The following is a 22,712-nucleotide window of genomic DNA, read 5'->3' on the forward strand; positions in this document are numbered from 1 at the left end:
AAAAGTTGATTATTGGGGGACTTTGCATGCAAGAAGGGTACCTGAGGAGGAACAGTTTTCATTACTTCTCTTTGGATGCACCACTCCAGACCTTTTATAAGTGTTCCAAATATCCTATTAAACAATGGTATTTTAGGGTCAACAATGTTGAACTCAAAGGCAATGATCCTACATGTCAACACTGTCCACTAATAGCAGAAAATTATCCAGTGCCATCAAAATGGCTTCAGATGCTTGACCTGGCCTGAATTGTCAATGATTCAGTCTACAACACTGGCTTCTAATAGAGGAACTTGAAGTTGGCTTTTGATTATCATCTCCATGACTATGTTCAGGAACAGAAGGCTTGACCATAGGCAGTAGCCAGCTAGAACTGATGGATCCAGGAAAGGTTTCTTACATGTTGAAATATTGCTCATTTGAAGAAGAATGGTCCTTCTCTAGTAAAGGATGTAAAGATTTCAGCCATGAGTGGTACTACTCACAAGGAGGGGCCTGAGCTGGATTCATAAGTCTTGGGATGAGACTCTTTCAGGATTGCACAGATCATCTTGATGAGTGAATGGTTTGAACTGCAGGAAGGCCAGTGGGTTACTGGGGGTGGGTTTAGGAGGCCTGGAAGTAGACTAGTGAGAAGCCTTTCTGAATGCATATAAACTGTTCAGAAAAGTTGAGTTCTTCACAACATTTACATCTCTGCTCTCATGCAGGGTATTGGCACCCAGGATTGTTGAAGCTGTTCACAATCATGGGTAAGTCCTTTGGGCTCAAGTTGACAGCTTCAGTGGAGGCTAAATCCAAAGGTTTTCTTTCCGCAGGCTTAGATGAATTTGTCCATTGTCCCATCTGTAGCAACTTTTGGTTTTCCACTACTGGCACTCAAGTTTCCATCTCTCTATCTGGCACAGAGTGGCCGAAAACCAGAGATGCATGTGGCCAGTTGGGAACAGGGGGATGGATGCCCATTTGGGGGCCACTTTGGATGGTCAAATGCAACTCTCAATAATAGGAGTTCACAGCCTCCCATAATCATTGGTGTCTAGGCAAAACGCTGCTGATCTTTGGAAGTTTATGAGTCTTTCCTGTCAAATCATCAGTGTGGCTGGTAGATTACCAAGACAAACGTTACACTGCCAAGTCATTCTCTGAGATGGGATATAGCTAGCCAGAGATGATGGAATGAGTTACTGTTGTCTGGCACTTGCTACTGTTGAAGAGAAAGATCCTTGAAAGGATGGCCCATGGGTCTAACCCAGGAGAGCAGTTCATAGGTCTCCATGGTAATTATATAAGGCTACCATTCTGCATGGGCTCCACAGAAACCAGAATTAAATACACGACCAAAACTTTTCTGTTTCTGAGGCATTCAGTTTGAAGTTTAGCAGCTGAAGGATTGACTGTGCATTAATTCACTCATCTCTCCTGAGTGTCAAGATTCAACTCTGCCTATTCCTCACCATGTTCCCTGTGTTTAAAATACCCCTAAGTCGGAATCCGATTACTAGGGCACTGATTTGCCTTTCTTGTGACCTTTACCTTCCTGATCAATCGCTCAGAAAAGTTATTTACCCCATGTGCCTGTTAGCTGCTATTATCTGTGCGGTTTTTTGTTTTGTTTTGTTTTTAATATAGAAGTCCAGCAAATACATTTTGAACTATTGTAAGAATAAAGGTGCCAAAGAATTGCTCCTGACAGAGCCAGACAAGTCAATTAATTGATCTCTGACAGTCGGGGATAATTTTATTTCCTACTCTATTAAAGAATATCAGGATCGGTTAGCTAATTTCACTAGAGAAAATACCTGTCACCAGTTATTAAGTTGCACATGATGGAAAGAATTTGGAGGGAGGAAATGAAAACTGGTTTTCCCTCCAGAAATTGCATTACTTATTTTTCAACCCTCAGCACTTGAGCATCAAACGGCAGCACGCTTGCACTGCTTTCAAATGACTATTTTTGTCCCGACAGTATTTTCAACAACATTTAACCTTTGAAGTCTATAAATAGTGACGCTGTTGAGTTTGTGCTTCAGAATAAGCAGTCATTAACATTAATAACAACTATCCAGCACAAAACACTACTTGAAACATGCAAGTTACTGGAACCTATTCCCACTACACAGGCCTGGAATGAAGACTATACAAATTAACAAAAAATACCCAAATATTTTTCGTTTCAAGAAATACTCTCGATTGCCCTGGCTCCACGAGGCAATTTTGAACATGATCAATGCATTCATCAGTTTTTAATTATAATATATAACAATGTTCATATATACGAATCCCCATCGGTATCATCATAAATAATTTATCTACTAAACATTAGCCATTTCTTTATTGCCCATTAATCAGGTTTGTTAATGAACCCCTTAGAACTTCTATGAATGGTTTTACCAGGATCATCTCATTTCCCTTGGTCAGTTTTATTTTATCCGCATAAAGTATGGTTTCCAAATGCTCACTGCTGGCCTAACTCTGCTCATGCTGTGAAAATCCCATCCTTATTTCTTTAGATTTATGGGGTACATATCAGGAGACATCCACACTGTGGCATATTAGACAAGTTATTTCACCTCCCTCGGCCTCAGTTTCCTGAAGTCAAAAATAGAGACACTAAAACTGACTCTCCCTTTGTTAAGTGCTTTGAGATCCAACAATGCCAAAAGTTATATTAAAGCTTGACACTGTTTATCATTACTATCTGCCCATATAGATGTGAGAGAGGGAAAAAAAGGACTGGAGGGCAACCGGGGAGATCATCTAATCCAACCCCTTGCTTGAGACAAGATCATCCCTTTCTAAATCATCTAAGAATATGTACGTTTGCCTAACCTGCCTTCTAAAAAGTTCTCCACAGCCTCTCTAGATCATTCATTCCAGTTTTTAACTACCCTTATAAATACAGATCTTCCCAACAGTCAGACTAAGTTCCCCATGTTGCAGTTGCAGCCTATTACTCATTCTTCCTCCAGTGTACATGCTGAGCAGCAGATCACTGTCCTCTTTTAGACGCATCCTTCCCATACTTGAAAAGGTATATGAAATACCTCTCATCCCTACCTCTTTAGTCTTCTCCTCCTTCAGCTATATCATTGCAGTCCTTCCAAACTTTTCTTAGATGTTACATTTTCTCGACTTTTAATAAACTTTGTTCCACACCTCTGGAGTCTCCAATGGGTGCACTTCTTTCACAAAGCGTGACGTAGAAAAATGAACACAGCACGTCTGGTGAAGCTTTACCAGTGCTGAACAGACTAGTATCATTTTTCCAACCAGAAGTAACATTTTTTCCTACCTTGTACCAGTTTCATCTAGACCACATTTCCTTAGCTTGCTTGTGAAAATGTCATGGGAGAGAGCGCTTCCGAATCTGGCCGAAATTGAGATGTAATCACATCTACTGCTCTCCCAGCATCTGCAAAACCTGGCATTTTGCCATGGGGGTGAAAATCAGGGGTGTAAAGCAATTTATCTTGATAAATCTGTTTTGGCACTTCCTTATCATCTTGTCCTCATGGTACTAAAGAGATAGATTCCTCGATGATATGTTAAATAATCACACTGGTCACCTAGGTTAGACTGACTGGTTTGTAATTTCTTGTATCCTTCTCGTTCCTAATACCAAAGGATACTTACTGTATTTGCCCATTTTTCAGGCTTCTGGGACTTTATGCGACCTGTGCAAGTTCTCAAAAGGTAGCAGCCAGTGGCTCTGCGATTGCTTCATCCGATTACCTCTACAATGTAACATCTTTACTCAACTACAAGACGAGGTTGTTTCCCACAATTGCTATGTGAAGAAAGCTCCTTGTCTAATAATTGCACGCAAGGAAATTTCATTAAATACACTATCACCAACTATGTGCTCAGCACTGAAAACCAACGATGAAGTTGATTAAATGCAGCCACTACTGAGCGTGGCTATAAAACACATGGCCCATATTGGGCAACAATGCAGATGAGAACCTTATTTATTTAAAACACACTTATCACCCTACACTTATAAAGCCTCACATAAGGCACTTTTACATGTGCTCTGGGATTAGGGGGGGTGGTGCCTTAATTAGAGCGGTTGCAAGAGCCACTCCAATTAAAACGCTGCAGCATCTCACGTATCAGTGTCCCCGTGCTTAAAAATAGCAGTGGGGGCGCTTGAACTAAAGCTTGTCAAATGAGCTTTAGTTCAAGTGCCCCTGCCACCATTTTTAAGTGTGGGAAGGCCACTACGTGAGACCCAGGACGCTGCTGGGGCACGGTAATTACCAGGTCCCAGCAGACTCTACTAATCGAGGCTGCTCCGACACACTGTAATTACAGAGCATCAGAGCAGCCTCCCCGCTCACATACAGACACCCATGTTGAGTATCTTCATTTTACCAAGACTTCAGATCGCAAAATCAAGTACATGTCCAAACTTACTACTACATATATTAAGCTCTTAAACAACATACAAAAACTTGCCACAAAAAGCCTTAGAGCTCTTTTTCTTCATACAGAACCTGATGAAAAACCATTACCTCCACAACCACCAGAACCTCTCCACCCCTCCCATCAGTCCTCTCTCCGTTCAGTGAAATGAGTGTGCCCTGTCCTTTTTCCTCCACTCCTCCTTCGCCTTCTCTTCTCCGATCTCTTCCTTGTCCCAAACGATGTAGTATTTCAGTTTCTGCAGCTCCAAGTTCAGGCACTCTCTTTCAGGGAAAGCCAACCCCTTCAAAATCCAGAGGTTTCTTACTCTCCATAAATTAGTTTTAACACATGCTAGTCAAGTCCTTAACATTTACTCCAGTCCCTTTGGTATGAGCCCATATAGTACCATCCCTCACATGAATAACAGGTTTATTTTGGCAACACTCAGAAAGCGGCAGACCCGTTCCCACACCCCTCACATGTATACTTTGGGAGTATATGTACATTCCCAAAACACATCCCACTATTTTGTCTTCCCTGCATCTCTCCCTTGGGCACCCTGATAAGCAAGCTCCATCTGTGTTGCACCTTGATCACTGGCAAGATATCTTATAACCATACATGCTAGATCAGCATGTTCACCCTTTTAATGGTTTACCCACCAACCACTCCCCACACCTTCACTTCTCCTCTTGTGACGTTTCACAGCGGCACCATCCTGTCTCTCTGCTTTACCACTCTCTCCAATTTCTTATCATCCTTCGGGACCTCCAGCCCCACCTTCCCTATTTTATACCTCTGCATCAAACCTTCTACCTTGATGCGATGAATTGGCAGTTGCCGTGCCCAAGAAGCCTTCAAAGAAGTCTGATATAGACCCCGTTTCCTCAAAACTGCAGCTGCAGGAAATCAGGTGCCACATGCTGCTTTCTCCTCTCCTTCTGTTATGGCCTGAATAACACACTTACATAGTTCACAAAGATGAACAATCCCAAGTCCAGCAGCCTCCCCATCGCTCCAGCTTTGTAGAGTTCAGACCTAGCCAACCACTCTCTTTTAGCACTGCAGAAGATATACATATTTCCCTCTGTACTTTTGCTAGCTATCTGGTGCCATCTTGGAATAAATTGGCAGATATAGATATATATGGGATTATTGGTAATTCTCATATATAGAACAAATTTAACTACTACCACTTTTCCAACAAAGGACAGCGCCCTTCTAGACCATAACCCAAGTGTTTGCTGCATCTTTTCTGTCACCTTTTCCCATGCTGTATTACCTTTCTCCTTAGCATCCATCCGGATCACTAGCATCCTGATTTCTCTCTTATTTGAAGGCCCAACTTCTCTGAATGCCTCCAGTTTCCCACTCCTGTTATGGAGCTTTTTGATCTATTTAGTTTAGCCCCTGTCACTTTTCTGTACACTGATATATGCTTTAGCACCTTTACCATTGAAAGTCTATCTCCAATTACTACATTTATATCAACCATGTATAATATGCATTTTACCTCTCCCCCTCCCAGTATCTTTACTCTGTTTATGACCTTGTCTTTTCTTATTCTTTGTGATAACAGTTCAATGCTGCACATAAATACTAGGGGCACACTTGTCTCACCCCATATGGTTTTCTAAAGCCCTGCTTAGATGCTATTAACTTAGACTTGACTCTCTGCTTTTCTCTACAATAACCTTATCCAACATAAGTATTTTTCAAGGAACCCTGTTGTTTCTAGCACTTGGAATATGTAATCATGATTCACTGTCAAATCTGAGGTCCACATGCCTCCACTGCCCCCCCCAGAAGAGTGTGCACAGAAGTATAGAGCCAGCCCCCACTCAGCTCCCCAGGGGAGCTGCCCATCATCCCATGCTCTTGGCGAGAGAGGCAGCGAGCTGCTGGGAAGAGATGGCCTCCACCTCTCTCCCCTGGGGAGGAGGCTCTTCTCAGCCAGGCTGGCTGACCTGCTCCACTGGGCTTTAAACTAAGCCCGCTGGGGGATGGGGGGACTACTGCCACTGCTGACCCGCTGAGCAACACTTGCAAAGACAGCAGACCAAGGCACTTAAGGGAGCCCACCCCTGCCCCAGCCCTGGCACAATCTGTGGGCAAGGCAAGAGCCCCCAAGGGCACACTTGCCTGACTGTACACTAATGCCGGGAGCCTGGGCAACAAGCAGGACGAGCTCGTCCTCCTGCTCAGTGCAAAGAATTATGACGTCATTGGGATAACAGAGACCTGGTGGGACTCCACCCATGACTGGACCACGGGTATAGAGGGCTATACCCTGTACAGGAGGGATCGTGTTGACAAAAGGGGCGGGGGTGTAGCTCTCTATGTGAAGGAAAGCTACATGTCCCTGCAAGCTGATGTTGACGACCGGCATGGACAGCTAGAGACCCTCTGGGTAAAAATTCGTGGGGAAAATGGCACAGGGGACAACGGTGGGAGTCTACTACAGACCTCCCACTCAAAGTCCCGAGCTTGACCAGGAGTTCGCCCTGGAACTGACTGAGGCCGCTTGCTCCAGGACCTTGGTTGTCATGGGTGACTTCAATTACCCAGACATCTCCTGGGAAGATCACTCAGCAAAATCCGAGCAGTCGCAAAGCTTTCTCTTGTGTGTGGATGACCTCTACCTGACTCAAGAAGTCTATGGGCCAACGAGAGGCAAAGCGCTGCTCGACCTGGTACTGGCTACGGGGGATGACCTAATCGGCAATCTAGTGATCGATGGGAAGCTGGGTGACAGCGACCACGAGCTGATCACCTTCACCATCCGCCGTAAAGCTGGCAAGTCAGTCAGCAACACAGAAGTCCTTGACTTCAGAAAAGCCGACTTTGACAAGCTCAAGAGGCTTGTCGGTCAGGCCCTCAGGGACCATGACCCCAGGGAGATGGGAGTTCAAGAAGAGTGGTTGCTCCTCAAGGAAGCGATCCTCAATGCACAAGCTAAATCTATTCCAACATGGAGGAAAGGCAGCAAGAAGGCACAGCAGCCCTCCTGGCTCTCTAGGGACCTAGCGGACCTCCTGCGGCTAAAAAGGAAAGCCTACAAAGGATGGAGGATGGAATTCACCTCCAAGGAGGATTATTCTGCACTGTTCCAGTCCTGCAGGGAGCAAACCAGGAAAGCCAAGGCTGCAACTGAACTTCAACTAGCTTCAAGCATCAAGGACAACAAAAAGTCCTTTTTCAGATATGTGGGGAGCTGGAGGAAAAGCAAGGGCAATGTTGGACCCCTGCTAAACCAGATGGGGCAACTGACAATTGACGCCCAGGAAAAAGCCAACCTATTAAATAGGTACTTTGCGTCAGTCTTTCATCAGTCCCAAGGGACGCCCATGCCTGCTATGGGACAGGGAGATCCAGGTGATGGGGATCCCCTACCCTCCATCAATGCTGACCTCGTGAAGGAACACCTTGAGAAGCTGGATACCAAGTCAGCCGGCCCTGACAATCTGCACCCCAGCGTACTCAAGGAGCTGGCGAGCGTCATAGCCCAGCCCCTGGCACGGATCTTGGAAAACTCCTGGCGCTCTGGTGTAGTGCCCGAAGACTGGAAGAAGGCCAATGTGGTGCCAATCTTCAAGAAAGGGAGGAGAGTGGATCCGGCTAACTACAGGCCCATTAGCCTGACTTCTATCCTGGGGAAGATCTTAGAAAAGTTTATTAAGGAGGCCATCCTTGATGGACTGGCCCAGGCTAACATCCTAAGGGATAGCCAGCACGGGTTTGTTGCGGGTAGGTCTTGTTTGACCAATCTCATTTCCTTCTATGACCAGGTGACCTATCACCTGGACAAGGGAGAAGAGATTGATGTCATATATCTTGACTTCAAAAAAGCCTTTGATCTGGTATCCCACGATCACCTCTTGGCCAAACTGCCCAGTTGTGGCCTTGGCTCCACCACGATCCGCTGGCTGGGAAACTGGCTCCGTGGTCGGACCCAGAGGGTTGTAATCGATGGCAGTCACTCATTGTGGTGCCCTGTGACCAGTGGGGTCCCTCAAGGCTCTGTCCTTGGACCCATCCTGTTCAACATCTTCAGGGTCTGGAACAGTCTGCCAGCAGAGGTGGTTCAAGCACCTACACTGAACACCTTCAAGAGTAAATTGGATGCTTATCTTGCTGGGATCCTATGACCCCAGCGGACTTCCTGCCCTTTGGGCAGGGGGCTGGACTCGATCTCCCGAGGTCCCTTCCAGCCCTGATGTCTATGAAATCCTCTCCTGAGCCCCGTGGCCATGCATTTAGGCCCCGAGCCCCATGCACTGCCTGGGCTGGGCAGCAGCCCCAGCCCTGCCCAACTCCCTCCCTCCCCACGGCAGCCTCAATCCCCACTTCCTCCCCTCCCACCAGACTTACTTGCAGAAGCTGCTCTCCAGGCTGCCTGGCAGCCACGTGCATGTACTGCGGTTGACTCCTCCCTCTCCCGGCTCTCATACCTGTCACTTTTGCAAGCTGCCTGACTGCCTTTGCATTCAGGAAGGTTACCATTTTACCACCTTCCCACTGTTTCCTGTCTCCAGCTTGCCCCTCCAGGCTGAAGCCTAAGTAAGTTAATGGCAGGAAGCTGCTCTCTGGCTCCGACTTTGGCTCATTCCCTCATTTTCAGGTTTATTTTTCCTCATTTGCTTCCCCTGTGTTTTCTTCCTTTTCCCTCCCTGGCTCCTGGGCTCTTCTATTTGTTCCATCTTCATTTCTTCTGCTTGTTTGATTTCTTCCTTGTCCCCACCCCCTCCACCACCTCCATGTCTAAGCTCACTCTTGTTCCCCACTATCCTTCCCCCATTTCTTCCTGAGCCTTCTTAGTTGCACTCCCCTTTTTCTGCTTTCCTTCCTCCTGTGGGGTCTCCTCCATCCTTTCTCCCTCACTCTCACCCTCTTCTTCTTCCCCACTGTCCCTTTCTGATGCACAAGGTTCCTCAGAGGGTCTGACCTTTCTTGCATAGGCTTTGGGACCCTTGCAGAATAGGTATCCCTCCTCACCAGAGTCCCCATCTTAGGGACTCCTGGCTTCTTCTTTCGCAATCCTGCACAGTCAAGGACCATCATCTTCTGTAGTTTTCAGATGCTTCACTGTTCCAGTAAGTAAAACCCAAGTCTCTCTGCCTTGGAAAGCAATCAGGCTGGCGAGATGTTCCCTCTGCACCTCCAATATCTCAAATAGTATTTTTTCTATGAACTGAGATCTGTCCATCATCGATCCTGCTTGCATCCCATCAGTGGCTTTGTTTCTCTCTCCGCCATCTTCTTTGCTGACTCATCTGTCTCAGCTGTTGCTCCCATCTTCTTTGTCATCTTTCTTCTCTGCTTCTCCACCTTTGCCCACTCTGCATCTATCTGTAGACTTACTTTTCGGCTCTTTATTTCACTTTCCACCTCTGCGTTACTTGGCTTTGGCTTAATCCTCCTTTGGCTTTGCACTAATATCACACATACCATCAAACATAGGTAAAATGTGCTGCTCAAAAGTGTGTTTATGGAGCACCTGTGCTAAAACATGCAGCAGTTTCAAAAAAGATACTATACATTGATTTGGAATGAACTAAGTTTATGGGTACTATACGCAAAATGCTACAGTATTTTAATTTCAAGATTATTCTTTGTTTCTTCCTTTTACATGCTCAGGAGGACAGGATCCAATAGTAAGGAGAGGGGGAAGGTGCTAGAAGGAGAAAAAGAAAGGGGCTACATGACCTCCCAAATTTATTTTCCCTGCTGTAGCAATGGGAAGAGGACAAATTCAAGGCAAAACCTCCAATAATTAGATTCTATACCTGAAAATTATAACCCAAATTTATACATTTTCTTTGTACTGAATCTAACTATTAGAGGGTCATCTTACAATCAGGGGTATCTTCGATTTGAGTAAATATGGTGCCCCATCCAGCCCTGCTGAACTGAAAGCATCCAGCTTGTCTAAATGATCTTTATTCAAGGCTAAATACCTGCTCCTCTTTCCTTGCCAGCAACTGTCCTTCTCATCTGATAATTGATCTTTTCTGAGAAGACTGAAGTAAAAAAGGCATTAAAGCATTTCATTATTAATTATTAGCTTCCTTTTCCTGTATAGAAAGGAACATAATACTTGTCATACTATGGTAGGAGGAGCTTTGTTACCATCTTTATCCCTTTCTACCTATATCTCAGTTCTTGCCTTGACCTTCCTGATTTTCTCCCTATACGTCTGCCCTATACTTCTAATACTCATGCTTAGCAACAGGGACGAGTTTCTAATTTTGTACAATTCCTTTTTAAATTTCATGTTCTTGAAGAGTTTCACTGTTTAGTCAAGCTCCTCTTTGGTTGCACTTCCCACCGTCCTGGCATAACGTCACTAGGAGAGTGCGAGAACTAATTCATTAATACTTGACATATAATCAGTTATCACAGGGTAGAAGCCATTAAATAACTAGATATAATCATCCAGAAGGATGCCAACTCTATAGGAAGGATGGTAAAAAATAAAGAGTTTAAAAAGTGAAGATACAAATGCCGTGTCGGAGAAGGGAAGAAAACTTCAGATCATTATGCAGGGTGTAGACAGGAAGAATAATGACTGCAAACAAATTAATTCAGTATCACCTATCGGTAGCATATGTTTGGAATATTAATCAGCAAAACTGGAGAAGCACCAAAATAAAAAGATGCAAGGGTAATTAGAAACTCGTTATGGTAACAGGGAGTGGTAGATTTGCCCCCGCACCACAAGATCTGATGCGAATGTCAGAGCCAAGGCGTTCTGCAGAAATTACTGAGTTCAGACTAGGCTGGCCGACTCCTGCGATTGAGTGAGAACTTCCCTGCGCTGCACCTCAAGAAACAGGATGATTTCTGAACCACCTTACAAACTCCTGCTTCCAGAGCCCAAACTGATCTGCAGCCCAGGCAATATAAGGCTGAACAACCAGACTCCAGTCCATCACAGGTCCAGTCAAGCTCAGCCTGACTAATAGTTTCCACAATCCAGCTTTTTTCCTTCTTTTAAGGTTCTCTAAGGAGATCTTGCTCCTCCGATTGGGAAGTCTTTTGCTATCTGCGAGTGCTTGAACAAATATCTTCCTAGATGCTCTTATATGTTCAAGTTCTTGAAAATGCAGTGTTTGGGAATGAGGGTTTGTAGCTTGGGAGCCTGCCTCAGCTTTTACACTATAACTGTTACCTCTGCAAGTGAACCGAGTTCCTGTAAATTTAATCCTGAACGAAACAGCATTTTAGCTGCAATGCTGTTGTACATTACTGTAGTAATTATGCCTGGCAGTTCCCACTCAGCAACACATTTTAACAAGCGCACAGGGCTTAGCCCCAGCCGATGAGAGCGCTTAGTCTTCTACTGTGTTACTGCAAGCGTTCAAAAGGGAGAAGCCCAACTTCCAGAACAATGCCTGCCTCCCCGGGTCCCCATAGAGCAGGAGTGGGCAAAATACAGCCCGTGGGTGAGATCCAGCTCATTAAGGGATTTTATCCAGCCAGCGGTGGCAGGGAGCACCTTGAGCTGTGGCGCATGCAGCCAGTCTCCCCTGCCCCAGGAGCACAGCAGGACTGGGGCGACATGGCAGCCAGACTTTCTTCCTTGCAGCCTCAGTGGTGGCAGCTCCTTCTGGCTGCCACTGCCAGGGTCATCGCTGCACCAGACCCGATCCCACTGCCCAAGCACCCCAGCCCATCTGCCCCACACCCACCACTGGGGTGCTGGACAGAGCGGGCAGGCAGCCAGGGTCTCCGAGGAGATCGGCACAGGCCGCCTGCAAGCAGGGCATGCTTGCTGGACAGATGGGATGGGGCCGCGGGTGAGAAGCAGCACCCAGGAATGGGATGGATGGGCAGGGACAGGGCCGGGGCTGGGATCACTGGGCGGCGACAGCATGGGGCTGTGCTGAGAGCGGATCACAGCTCTGCCCCGAGTCCCAGCCCCATGCTGCGACCACCACATGATCCCAGCCCCAGCCCCAGTCCTGACCACCTGCCCTGTTCCCGGATGCCACTCCCCGCCTACCCATGGCCCCATTTCATCCACCTGGCTGAGCACTCCCTGCCTGCTCTATGAAGACCTCATTTGCCCAGTGCCCCAGACCGGTCTAGTGGTCTACTGCTTATTGAGTTTTGATGAGCTGTTGTGGGTAGAGGGTCAGTGGCACTGGCTTGGCATTGCAACAGCTCACTGAAAGTCCCTAAGTGGTCCTCCAGCCCAAATAATTGCCCATCCCTGCCATAGAGACAGATGAAAAAGTCAGAATGCAGCTCTCTGCTCGGAATCGCAACTTTTTCTAGCAATAAAATGAACCGAGTGCTTTCGTTAAAGGTTTGTGCTCTGCCTTCCTAATACTCTTATTTGGTGTAGCCAGGCTTCTTTCAAAACTAAGGATGCTAGATATTAATCGTTGGGCCACAGAGAAAGTGACAGATGTCAGCTGGTCAGAAAAAAATATCGTTGTGCTCTCTGTATCCTGTGGAGAGGACTGGATTGAGTAATGTCATAATTCTCCTTTCACATCCGTCCCTGCAATGTATTGAGGCTAAGTTTGATCTCAGACTGGTGAAATAAGCATTTATTTTATAGGAAAGCAATGCATTTGTCCTTTTCTAAAGAAGAAAACCAATTCAGAGTCAACTAAAGCACCCAATGCAACCATAATGTCTCCTCATTCATTTAAAAAGAAAAAAAAAATGGTTTTCATAAAACTTAATCGCAAACCCACAAAAGCCAGTAGGAGCTTTCTGTAGGGTTCAAATAATTTTGCATTCTTTTCAGAGCTTTCTAGGATCTGAACTCCATCTATAAGATGCATAAAGGACCTTTTTATCCACCCCCACATCAGTTTTTATACCTAATCAGAATGGCTGCAGAAATAAATGCAGAAAACCTGGCTACAGCTTCATGCTGTCAGCCATCATACAGGATATTGTGTACTTTCAACTGTCAGGCAGTAACAACAGGTCTTTTATTGCACAGCTCAAGGACTCTTTTCATGTTGCTCTATGTAGCACACAGCTGGGATTTTCAAATAAATCACCTATTGCTTGAAAATCAACTTGAGACCAGTAGTTTTCAACCATTTTGGGCTCAAAGCATGCCTCCATTCGGAGTTTAATGACATCCCAGTTAAGAGCTACGTGTGTACTGCCTCAGCCTATTGACCAGGTAAATTTAACGCAAGCAGGAGCGACCCCTCTTGCTACAACCACTTCCTGGTGTAGCCCCACAAGCAACTCCTTGAATCAGAGATGCACAGGTCAGCTCCACCTGGGAACGGCAGCCTGGAGATCAATCCCTTGGAAAGTGGCTCTCACGCTGCCACTGCCTCCATGGCTCGCTGTACCTGCCCTAGGTGACTGTTTCCAGGAGGCACGTGTCAGGCTGGATTGGGAAGCAGTGTCCCTTTTGCAGCCACCCCAACCTGGGTCACCTGGAAACAGAGGCACAGAGGGCAGCTCCACGTGGCTGCAGCAGCAGCACCCTTGAAGTGATGGCTCGAGATGTTCACCTATCAGCAGCGAAAGTTTCTACTCATCCACAGCGCAAACGATCCTTGAGGGTGGGCAAGTAAAATACTGCATTTTTCATCATCAGTATCTTCATTGTGGTATGAATAGTTACTGTTTTCTGTGTGGGAGCAGCGAGGTCCATAATTTCAAGTTTCTGTTTATTTAAGTACATGTATGCACCTTGTGACGTATCGACTTGGTTTCCTCGAGGGTCCGTGCAGACAATAGGCATACAGCCGCCTTCCAAACTACTGCAATATGAACAATTATTAGAGAGTATTTATCAGAATAAAAAGTAGCAAGCACCAACAGAGAGCAACAAGCAATTGCCTTCTCTGAATCCAGGTACCTTTTTTTTTTTTTTTTTTAAAGAAAATGAATTAAAAAAAAACCCCAAACAATTTAAATATTCATTATGCCATAAAAACATAAGTGACTTTATAGTAAAATGGGAAGACTGTTTAATCTGTTTAGGGCTAAACTCACATTCTCATGATCACATTTTACTCCTAGGAAAATCAATTCATATTCAAGACATTAGGTTGAGTTGTAGGCTTATTTACAAATCGGCAAATAGAAACAATGGACACACATATATAGTAGTTCAGCTATGACTGCATTCACAGAATACATCATATGTCATCATTGTAGCTACAAGCCATGAGTCTAGTCCACATCTCAATCTCCCTGAAGTCATTGGATCTACATTTGGCTTGCATCTTTTGGAGCTGTGGAACATTTCTCAGGAGCAAAGAACTTGCCACGAAGAGTATTTCTGGTTCATATCTAAACTAGAATTTCTTCATAGAGACTTGGTGGTTTCACTTTTCAGAGCAGTCTCATGAACACAGACCTTTTCCCACCACATTCACAATACATTTCACAGTCCAATCACAGCTAAAAAACTACACTCCATTTCCAAGTGGTGGCAGCTCTGAGTAACTGAATTAACCCAGCACCTGAACGGTTCCAAAGTTTACGCAGCAGTTACCTGAAGATCCAAGACATCTCTAACAACTGAGATGTGAGGGTGAAATGGGATAGAGGGTATTTAGGAAACAACCAATGGATACTTGTGAACCAAAGACAAAATCCCACCAGACCATGCAATGATCACTTGCCAAAAAACACACTCCCAAAGACTCCTGAACGTATACACCTTCACAACCTTTTTGAGTAGACCATGAAAATAGGTCCTTGCCTTGATTACAAGAATCACGGGAAATACCTGGGGTCAAAAAATGACAGAAACAGAGTAACATTCGTTCGACTTTGTTAGAGGCTCTCCTCATCTAATAACCCCAGAAGTGTCGCACCTCCTCACTGCCAGGCAAGGACTAGGTAAGGAAGTGGAATCTGTCACTTAGAAGTAACAATAATAGACAGGCAATAGGGGTTGGGCCTCAGTATATATTATACAGGGGTTAAGAAAACCACGGATGTTCTAAACACAGGTTTAGGATGTAGAAAATAATATTTATTGCTTCAGTTCTAAATGTCTCTGAATCAACAGAAGTCCATTAAACAGGAAAATGTACTTATTGCACACATAACCCCAAAATAGACAGGACATTAGTTGGGTTAGCCTGAAGTCAGTTAGAAGACAGGTTACATATGCACCTTTATAGACTAAATGATATAGATATAGATATATATATAGAGAGAGAGACAGACAGACAGAGACAGAGACACAGAGAGAGAGAGAGACATAGAGAGCATGCACCTCCTTTCATTTATATTCCTGTGTACATATACACACCTGTGCGCACTCAATCACTCTTTCTATATATACACACATGCATAGATGCATGTATATATGTGTATACACACGCTATTCTTTCTCTGCTTAGTCTGGAAAGGTGCATATCTACCTTGCCTTCTGGCTGACCCCAAAACAGACATTATTTAACATGGAGTGCAGTGCAGCTGTCTTTTATATCAGAGCAAGATTGCTAACTCATCTGAGTTAAAGCAGTCACTGTGCCTAAGCATAGGCAGGTGGTTAAATGCCTTTAGTCTGATTTTATATGGCATCATTTGAATAATTCAGCCCATCTGACTTTACGATAAATGGAAATAACATGCCCATCATCTTTAACAGCAATGAAAGACGAATGATCTCCCTCCCTCCATCCCTCAAGAGATGACATGAAGTACAAATGCATTTGGCAGGAAGCAACTTGTTTTAAAACACTAGCCTTTTTCCACAAATGGTTCTTAGGCAAACAGCTAACAATGAGTAGAAACTCCCAACTCACCCTCGCTGGAAGAGATCCACATTATGGAATTTGTGTAGCTCCACAGAAAACTCGACCGTTCCCTGTACCTCCGACATGATTTTTTCAGGTCATCACCTAAACGACACATATACAGCTATTTTAAGCACTCGGAATATTTTGCTTAACAAATTCACATCAATCACTCCTTTTTGGGTCAGCACTTTGGGATTCATACAAAGCCCACTGAGGTCAATGGAAGCCTTTCTTTGGGAGAAGGGTCTTCTCGACTTGGACTTGATAAGCATCGTACCAAAGGACAATAATGATACATTCAAGTCGAACTAGACTTGAGGACAGAACACCACTGCTGCATAGGATTGGATCATAATAATTGAAACATATACCAGAATTAGTGCAAGTTCTCACAGGACTAGCCAAACTCCGCTTAGCTATTATAATCACCTATGGAGATAGACAATATTATTCCCATTTTACAGAATCCAAGGGCCAGAGACAGCACAGGTTGACACAGTGAATAGAATATAGACCAAAAATCCCGAGTTCTTGGCCAAAAGCCAGTGGAGTAATACGATTCTCTTTCCCCTGTCCTCTTTCCCCTCTCCTACCAAGACACTTACCCAAGAAAAGAGAGGGAAGGTTTTCTGGGAAGAGAATTAATTCCAAAATAATAAAAGGAAAGGATTGCTGCTTTCAGTAACGTTGACTTCCCTCAACAAGGGATTCAAAGCCACTCAGATGAGGTTATGGTGGAGTTAAGGTTAGAGAGTGATAATATTTTGTCTCTTCCTCAAAAGAGCTCTGCCAGTGTTGATTTCAGGAAGCAAAACCCAACACCCACAACTGCGCTCTTCAATTCTGCAGTATGGCAGCAGGTCCAAGCTAAGGGTTTATCAGGGCCTATGGCCAACTAAGAGCTCATTACTCCCTGCATCCTCCCAAGACTTTGCCATTAATGGACTGCCAGCTCTCAGAAGCAGTCTGAATGATACCAAGGATATCGCAGACAAAATGTGGCAGACCCAACTGAATCGAACCATGCACTCTACTCCCCTCCATATAAAACTCTTGTATTAGCGTGGAGAAGGATGCCTCAAAAGCATCAATTTGAGCTCTTCTTCCTTAACAAGACATGGAAGCGAGGGTAAGAAGTGACCAATTCCCTGAGGCCATGGACTGTGAACAAGTGCATTAACAACTTCCCCATTAGAAGTTAGAGAAGCTCTCATCTGCAATCCTGCCCTACCTCTGCAATGGGAGAGGTAACGAGTCTGCGCACGACTCTTGCTCCCGTCATGGCCAGAAGTGTGGCAGGTGCTTGTACATCCGTGCAAGGCAAAGCAGGATTCTGATGGTCTATTACATGCACATTTATCAAAGAAGCAATGCACTGTAGCTGCCTGATAAGTCTATTTGCCCACTCCTGACTATACGATTCCCAAGTGACTGGTTTATTTATTCCACAAGATTTAAACACAGTTGTTGTTTTTTCTTTTTCTTGCCTTTTTTTTTTTTTTTTTTTTAAATGGCTGTCCTTCTCATACAGTCTCATTTTTCACAAGCAGCTCACGTCCTTTTTTTGGCCACTGCTGGAAAAAACATGCATTGCAGACTGGGATTCAAGAGTGACAGGTTCTGCAGCATGAAGTTTTAAGCGTATTTTATATATATCTATCCATCCATCTATCTATCTCTATATCTATCTCTCTATCACCATACCATACATTTGTGTCTGTAGGTATATATTATGCATACATACATATACACATTTTATACCCAAGTACACATACATGCTTTATGCATACATGTATATATAAAGCCACATCCTTTTATTTATATTTATATTTGTTCATATGCATGCATGTGAGCATGCACACGTTTAAAAATTTACACCTGCAGATACTGTATATATGGAAAATAACTGCTGACCTACTTGTTTTATTCGTACTAGATCCATAAACTCCAATATATGGAACCAAACTTCTGTTAAAATGAATTCAGGTGTCACACCGTTATGATTTCTATTATAATTCTGAAATGACAAAGGTAAACTCAAATGCAGCTATCTGGCCAAGCTCTTGTCATTTGTACCATCCCCCCCCCCCCCCGCCCTTTCAGGTTACCTGCACAACACTAACTCCCTGCAATCAAGTAGGATAAGTCAAAGGAGGCCATAAAGGGGGAAAGGAATATTAAAATAACAAGGCAGTGGCAATAATAAGTTGCTATAATAAACTTGAGGATATAATAGGGAAGCCATTAGTAGTGAGAATTGCTGCTGCCCTGCTCCACATAATCAGGTGAGGAGTACGCTTCCCAGAATAAAAGACTATGTTCAAAGTGGGTACTAAACTGTGAAAGATAGTGGGTATAAAGAAGAAGGGCATAAGCGGGTTGTCAGCAGAACAGGGCTGACATTCAAATGGATGGAAGCAGCAAACAGAGGAAGACAGTCTGGTTTTCCCAACCAGAAGTGGGGATAGGTTAGGCTGAAGAAACGTGAAGGATTAGGTAAAGAGAAAAATGTGTGTACAGGCCTTTATTTCATTTACCTTTCTTTGGTCTCTTTTGTACCTTCAATGAATGATGAAATGCTGCTTCTTCTCAAAAAAGGAGGATTAGAAACACTAGCTGCCTTACAAGGGGGCAGTTCCCCCAAGTGAGAGGCCTCCAGCTGAATCACGCTTGTTGGATTAATACAGTGCAGCTCAACTCCTCTGGCACTGGGGCCACATGAATGACACAGGGTTGGGTCCATGGGCTGAATCCAGAGCACAGCTCATTTATCAGAGGGTTTGGTGGTAGCTGTGTTGGTCTAAGGACATAGGCAGACAAGTTTCTTTGGGTAAATTTGATATCTTTTATTAGACCAACTCAAATAGTTGGAAAAATTCTTCTTTGCAAGCTTATGGGTGCAAACACCCTTCTTCATGCAGACAGAGCATCTGCCTGAAGAAATCTCCCTCTGCCTGAAGAAGGGTGTTTGTACCCAAAAGCCTGTCAAGAAATTTTTTTCAACTATTTTAGCTGGTCTAATAAAAGACATCACATTTATCGAAAGAACCTTGCTTACCTCATTTACATGTTTTAATCAATACTTGATGTTATTTTCTTTTGCTGCCGATAGGGCAGGGTAGTGGTTGTTCAAGCCGAAGCCTCTTGGCCAAAGTTTGATGCTTCTCTTCATTTTCATTTGCTACAGCCATGAAATGGCCACCGTCTTTGGGTCAATGGAGTTCATTTTAGTGGCAACTCACCAACTAACCTGCGCTCTTTCATATGATTGGGACTATTTGGTACTTACACACACAAGTGCACTCAGAGATATTAAAAAACAAAACCTCCCAGCACTCATTCCTGCCCAGGCCAGGGGGGTGGACTCGGTGATCTGTTCAGGTCCCTTCCAACCTTAGAAACTATGAAAATCACCTGGTTATTGCATTTCTAGTTGAGATTTTAAATCAATGTTCAAGCAATCAAAGGGGAAACACTGAGTGCAAATGAGAACAATGTTGTCCCGTATCTCTGTAGAGCCACATAGGGTTTACATGACTAAGACTGCAGTTCACCTGCCAGCATTGGTCATCAGGCTTGGGCTCAGCAGGTGTGATTTATTCTCAGAAGCTGTTCTACAGTACTATAAAACATGTTTACCTGCCCCAACAGACTAGAAATCAAAGGGTACATAGCCTGACATTTCCTCAGTGTTTTTTCCATACATGTCTGTTTTCCATCACAGAATTCATCAAAAAAATCAAAGGCCAGGGAAGAAAATAAAACATCCTTTGCTAAAGAACAATGACTCATAAAACCTTAAACATTCACTTAGTACAAGCATAAGAAAAAGCAGCAAGCTGTTTCTCAGGAAGCAAAACAAATCTTGGAAACGAGCCTCCGAAATGCAGCCCCATCGTTCCTGCGTATAGAGCAGCCTGCATGTTATTGTGGATCTTCTAGGTGGCCAAAACTTGCTATTAAAGGGGGGGAAATTTTGTTTTTAAATTTACAAATCATGTGTATAAAACATAGTCCCAATGAAATGGCATTGTTCTCTTCTCTAAACCCGCCTGCTCCTAGCATAGCAATCAATAGGGTCAGGGTAGAGAAGCAAAATAAAAAGCAGCTTCTGAAGAAAGGGCAATGGAGATTCAGGGGGAAAGCAGCTGCTAGAAAGGAAAGGGAGCTAAGCTACTAAAAAATCTCTTTTGTCCTTGAAATGTTTCTGCAATTTGCTTTTTTTTGAGCTCAAACGGATCCAACTTAATCTTAAAATCACAATTGCATTGAGAAGCTTTAAATGCAAGTGAGCTCCTTTAAGTCAAAGCAATCACAAAGAATAGTAGGTGCTTTTATTGCACCGCTCTTGTTAGCCGTTCTCCTCTTTGTGAGTCCAGCCGCTTTGCTTTGCAAGGGCATTAAGAGAATGGAGAAGGTGAGACCTGTGGTGATTTATTGTTGGTAAAATACCATGTTACCACTACAAGGGATGATGGGCACGTTCTTATACTCCCAAGATCCAGAACACCCTAAGGCACATACATTACTAATTACAAAAGTCAATACAAGTAAAGTGCTCCAGGCCTAAGGCACCGCAACTCTTCATCTAAGAGTCTACCTTGGGGGTCTTCAAGGGCAGACTGGACAAGCACCTAGCTGGGGTTGTCTGACACCCCTGCTCTTTCCTGCCCAGGGCAGGAGGTCAGACTCAATGACCTACTGAGGTCCCTTTCGACCCAAACTTCCATGAATCTCAGTGTGAAGTCTGAGGGTATTTTAGAAAGTAAGAGAAACTTTGAAATAAACCCATTTTGTGTTCAATGGGTGGGAAAGACACAGCAGTGGGGAACATTATGGACACTGTTGAATGCACCCGTTGCTTACAACAATGTAGAGAAGTGATGTGGTCCTGTATTACTTTTTAATTCCTTTAGTTCTTTTCCCCAATGACTCCCTCTGACCTCCATCCACAACCCAAGGATTGTTGCAGCCCAACCCTCCTCTTATTCCTTTCCCCCTATCAGCTATCTCTCAACCAGCAGCTGACAAAAACTGTCTCCCCAGAGCCAGCTCACAGGTATGCATGTGGGAAGGGTCAGGGTATACAGGCAGCAAACTGATCAGCACCTGGTCTCTATTTTCTAGCTGTCTACTGCTCGTCCATATGTCAAGTCACTGAAAGGGGCCACACCATGGGACAAGGAGGGGAATGTCCCCAAACCCAAAGCTTAAACGGGACAGAGTACCCGTTCCAGAAACTCACTGGGGATGTCAGAGCCCCATTCTCCAGGCCCTGCTCCAAAGCAAGCAGAACAAGAGTCCAGAACCTGGTTCTCCATAGGAGTGCCCTATGCCCCGAGCTTTTGGCTTGTCTTGCTCTCAGTCATGTTTAAAGATCTGTTTCATCCCACAAAAGGGAGTTTCCTGCCCAGCCATGGTCTAAAGTACATGGTAAATGTAAAGCATTGAATCAGCAATTTCCCCTTCAATTTAGGAGCCACCCCTAGTATGGCCACTGAACACTGGGGTCCCAATCCCACAAAGGGATGTATGCAAGTACTGAAGTCTCTAAATTGCTGCGTTGGAGGCACAGGGAGAAGAGCTGGGCCGTGCAATGGTGGATTGTGCAGCAGTCGGTGGTTTAGTTACAGACTCCTGTAAGTTAGAAATCCTAAGTAATAACATTAAAAATGGAGGATTGTTTAGGCAAGACTGACTGCAGGCATCGCTGTTGCAAAAAACAGAAAATCCAGATTTATGCATCTACTGAAATGTAGGCGTCTTTTGGGTGAAATACAGCCATCTGACAGTACACCGCAATGATCATTGAGATGAAGAAATTCATTTTGCCATCAAATCAATGAGGGACATGGATAATTTAGAATGCATCAAAGACAGAAGACTTAACTTTTCTCTTTACAGAAAAATAACTCTTTTTAAAATCTACATAACTATTTAGGTTTTTTATCATCTCCCTGGCTGCCAGGTGCCTGCTAATTTTCAGACACTGGGGATTACCCTATATAGGGCTACCCTACAAACAGCCCCTTTGCATCACCCCGTATGATTTGTGAATGCAACAGGTTCAGAGTACAAGCTGCCTACAGTGATCACAGTGCTTTGGTTGAGTTTCTATCTCATCATACACCCTTAAATTTTTTCTTTAATTTGCAAGCAAAGCTGTAGAGTAATACTGTAAGCATAAATGAATGCAAGGACCATGTCTTTAACCATCTGTATCATTTAGGAAATATCCTTGTTTGCTTCGTACATGCGCTTCAGCTTAGTTAACATTAAAAGGGGGTTGCTTTTGCATTCCTAAAGCCCAAAGCAATCTAGAGGCGAGCCCTCAAAATAAGCTTCCGAGTATTTCAGATCTTTTAAACAAACATTTTGTTTTTTGGCCTTCTTGGGAAACTGCTATGGAAACCACATCTATAATATATAGCAAAAATAAATCAATAGTTTTTCAAGGTTTGTTGATATCTATCTGTAGACAGCCCTGAAAAAAAGAGGATATAGTGATTTACAAGTATATTAATTTTATAAGAAAGCCATTTTTTGGTGTATATC

The 22,712-nt window shown here is 44.1% G+C and overlaps 1 protein-coding gene across 1 annotated transcript in view; it reads right to left on the bottom strand.

Moving 5' to 3' along the window:
• The window catches only part of FAM135B (family with sequence similarity 135 member B), a 310,367-nt gene that overhangs the window by 218,388 nt on the left and 69,267 nt on the right, over positions 1-22,712 (bottom strand). Inside the window, exon 2 of the mRNA XM_090040700.1 lies at positions 16,164-16,259. Within this exon, the coding sequence (XP_089896826.1) occupies positions 16,164-16,240 (77 nt within the window). The 5' untranslated portion in view covers positions 16,241-16,259. The remainder of the gene's footprint in view (positions 1-16,163; positions 16,260-22,712) is intronic.

Source organism: Crocodylus siamensis, chromosome 3 (genome assembly GCF_052110815.1).
Source record: "Crocodylus siamensis isolate JL-2025a chromosome 3, ASM5211081v1, whole genome shotgun sequence".
NCBI classification, from domain to species: domain Eukaryota; kingdom Metazoa; phylum Chordata; order Crocodylia; family Crocodylidae; genus Crocodylus; species Crocodylus siamensis.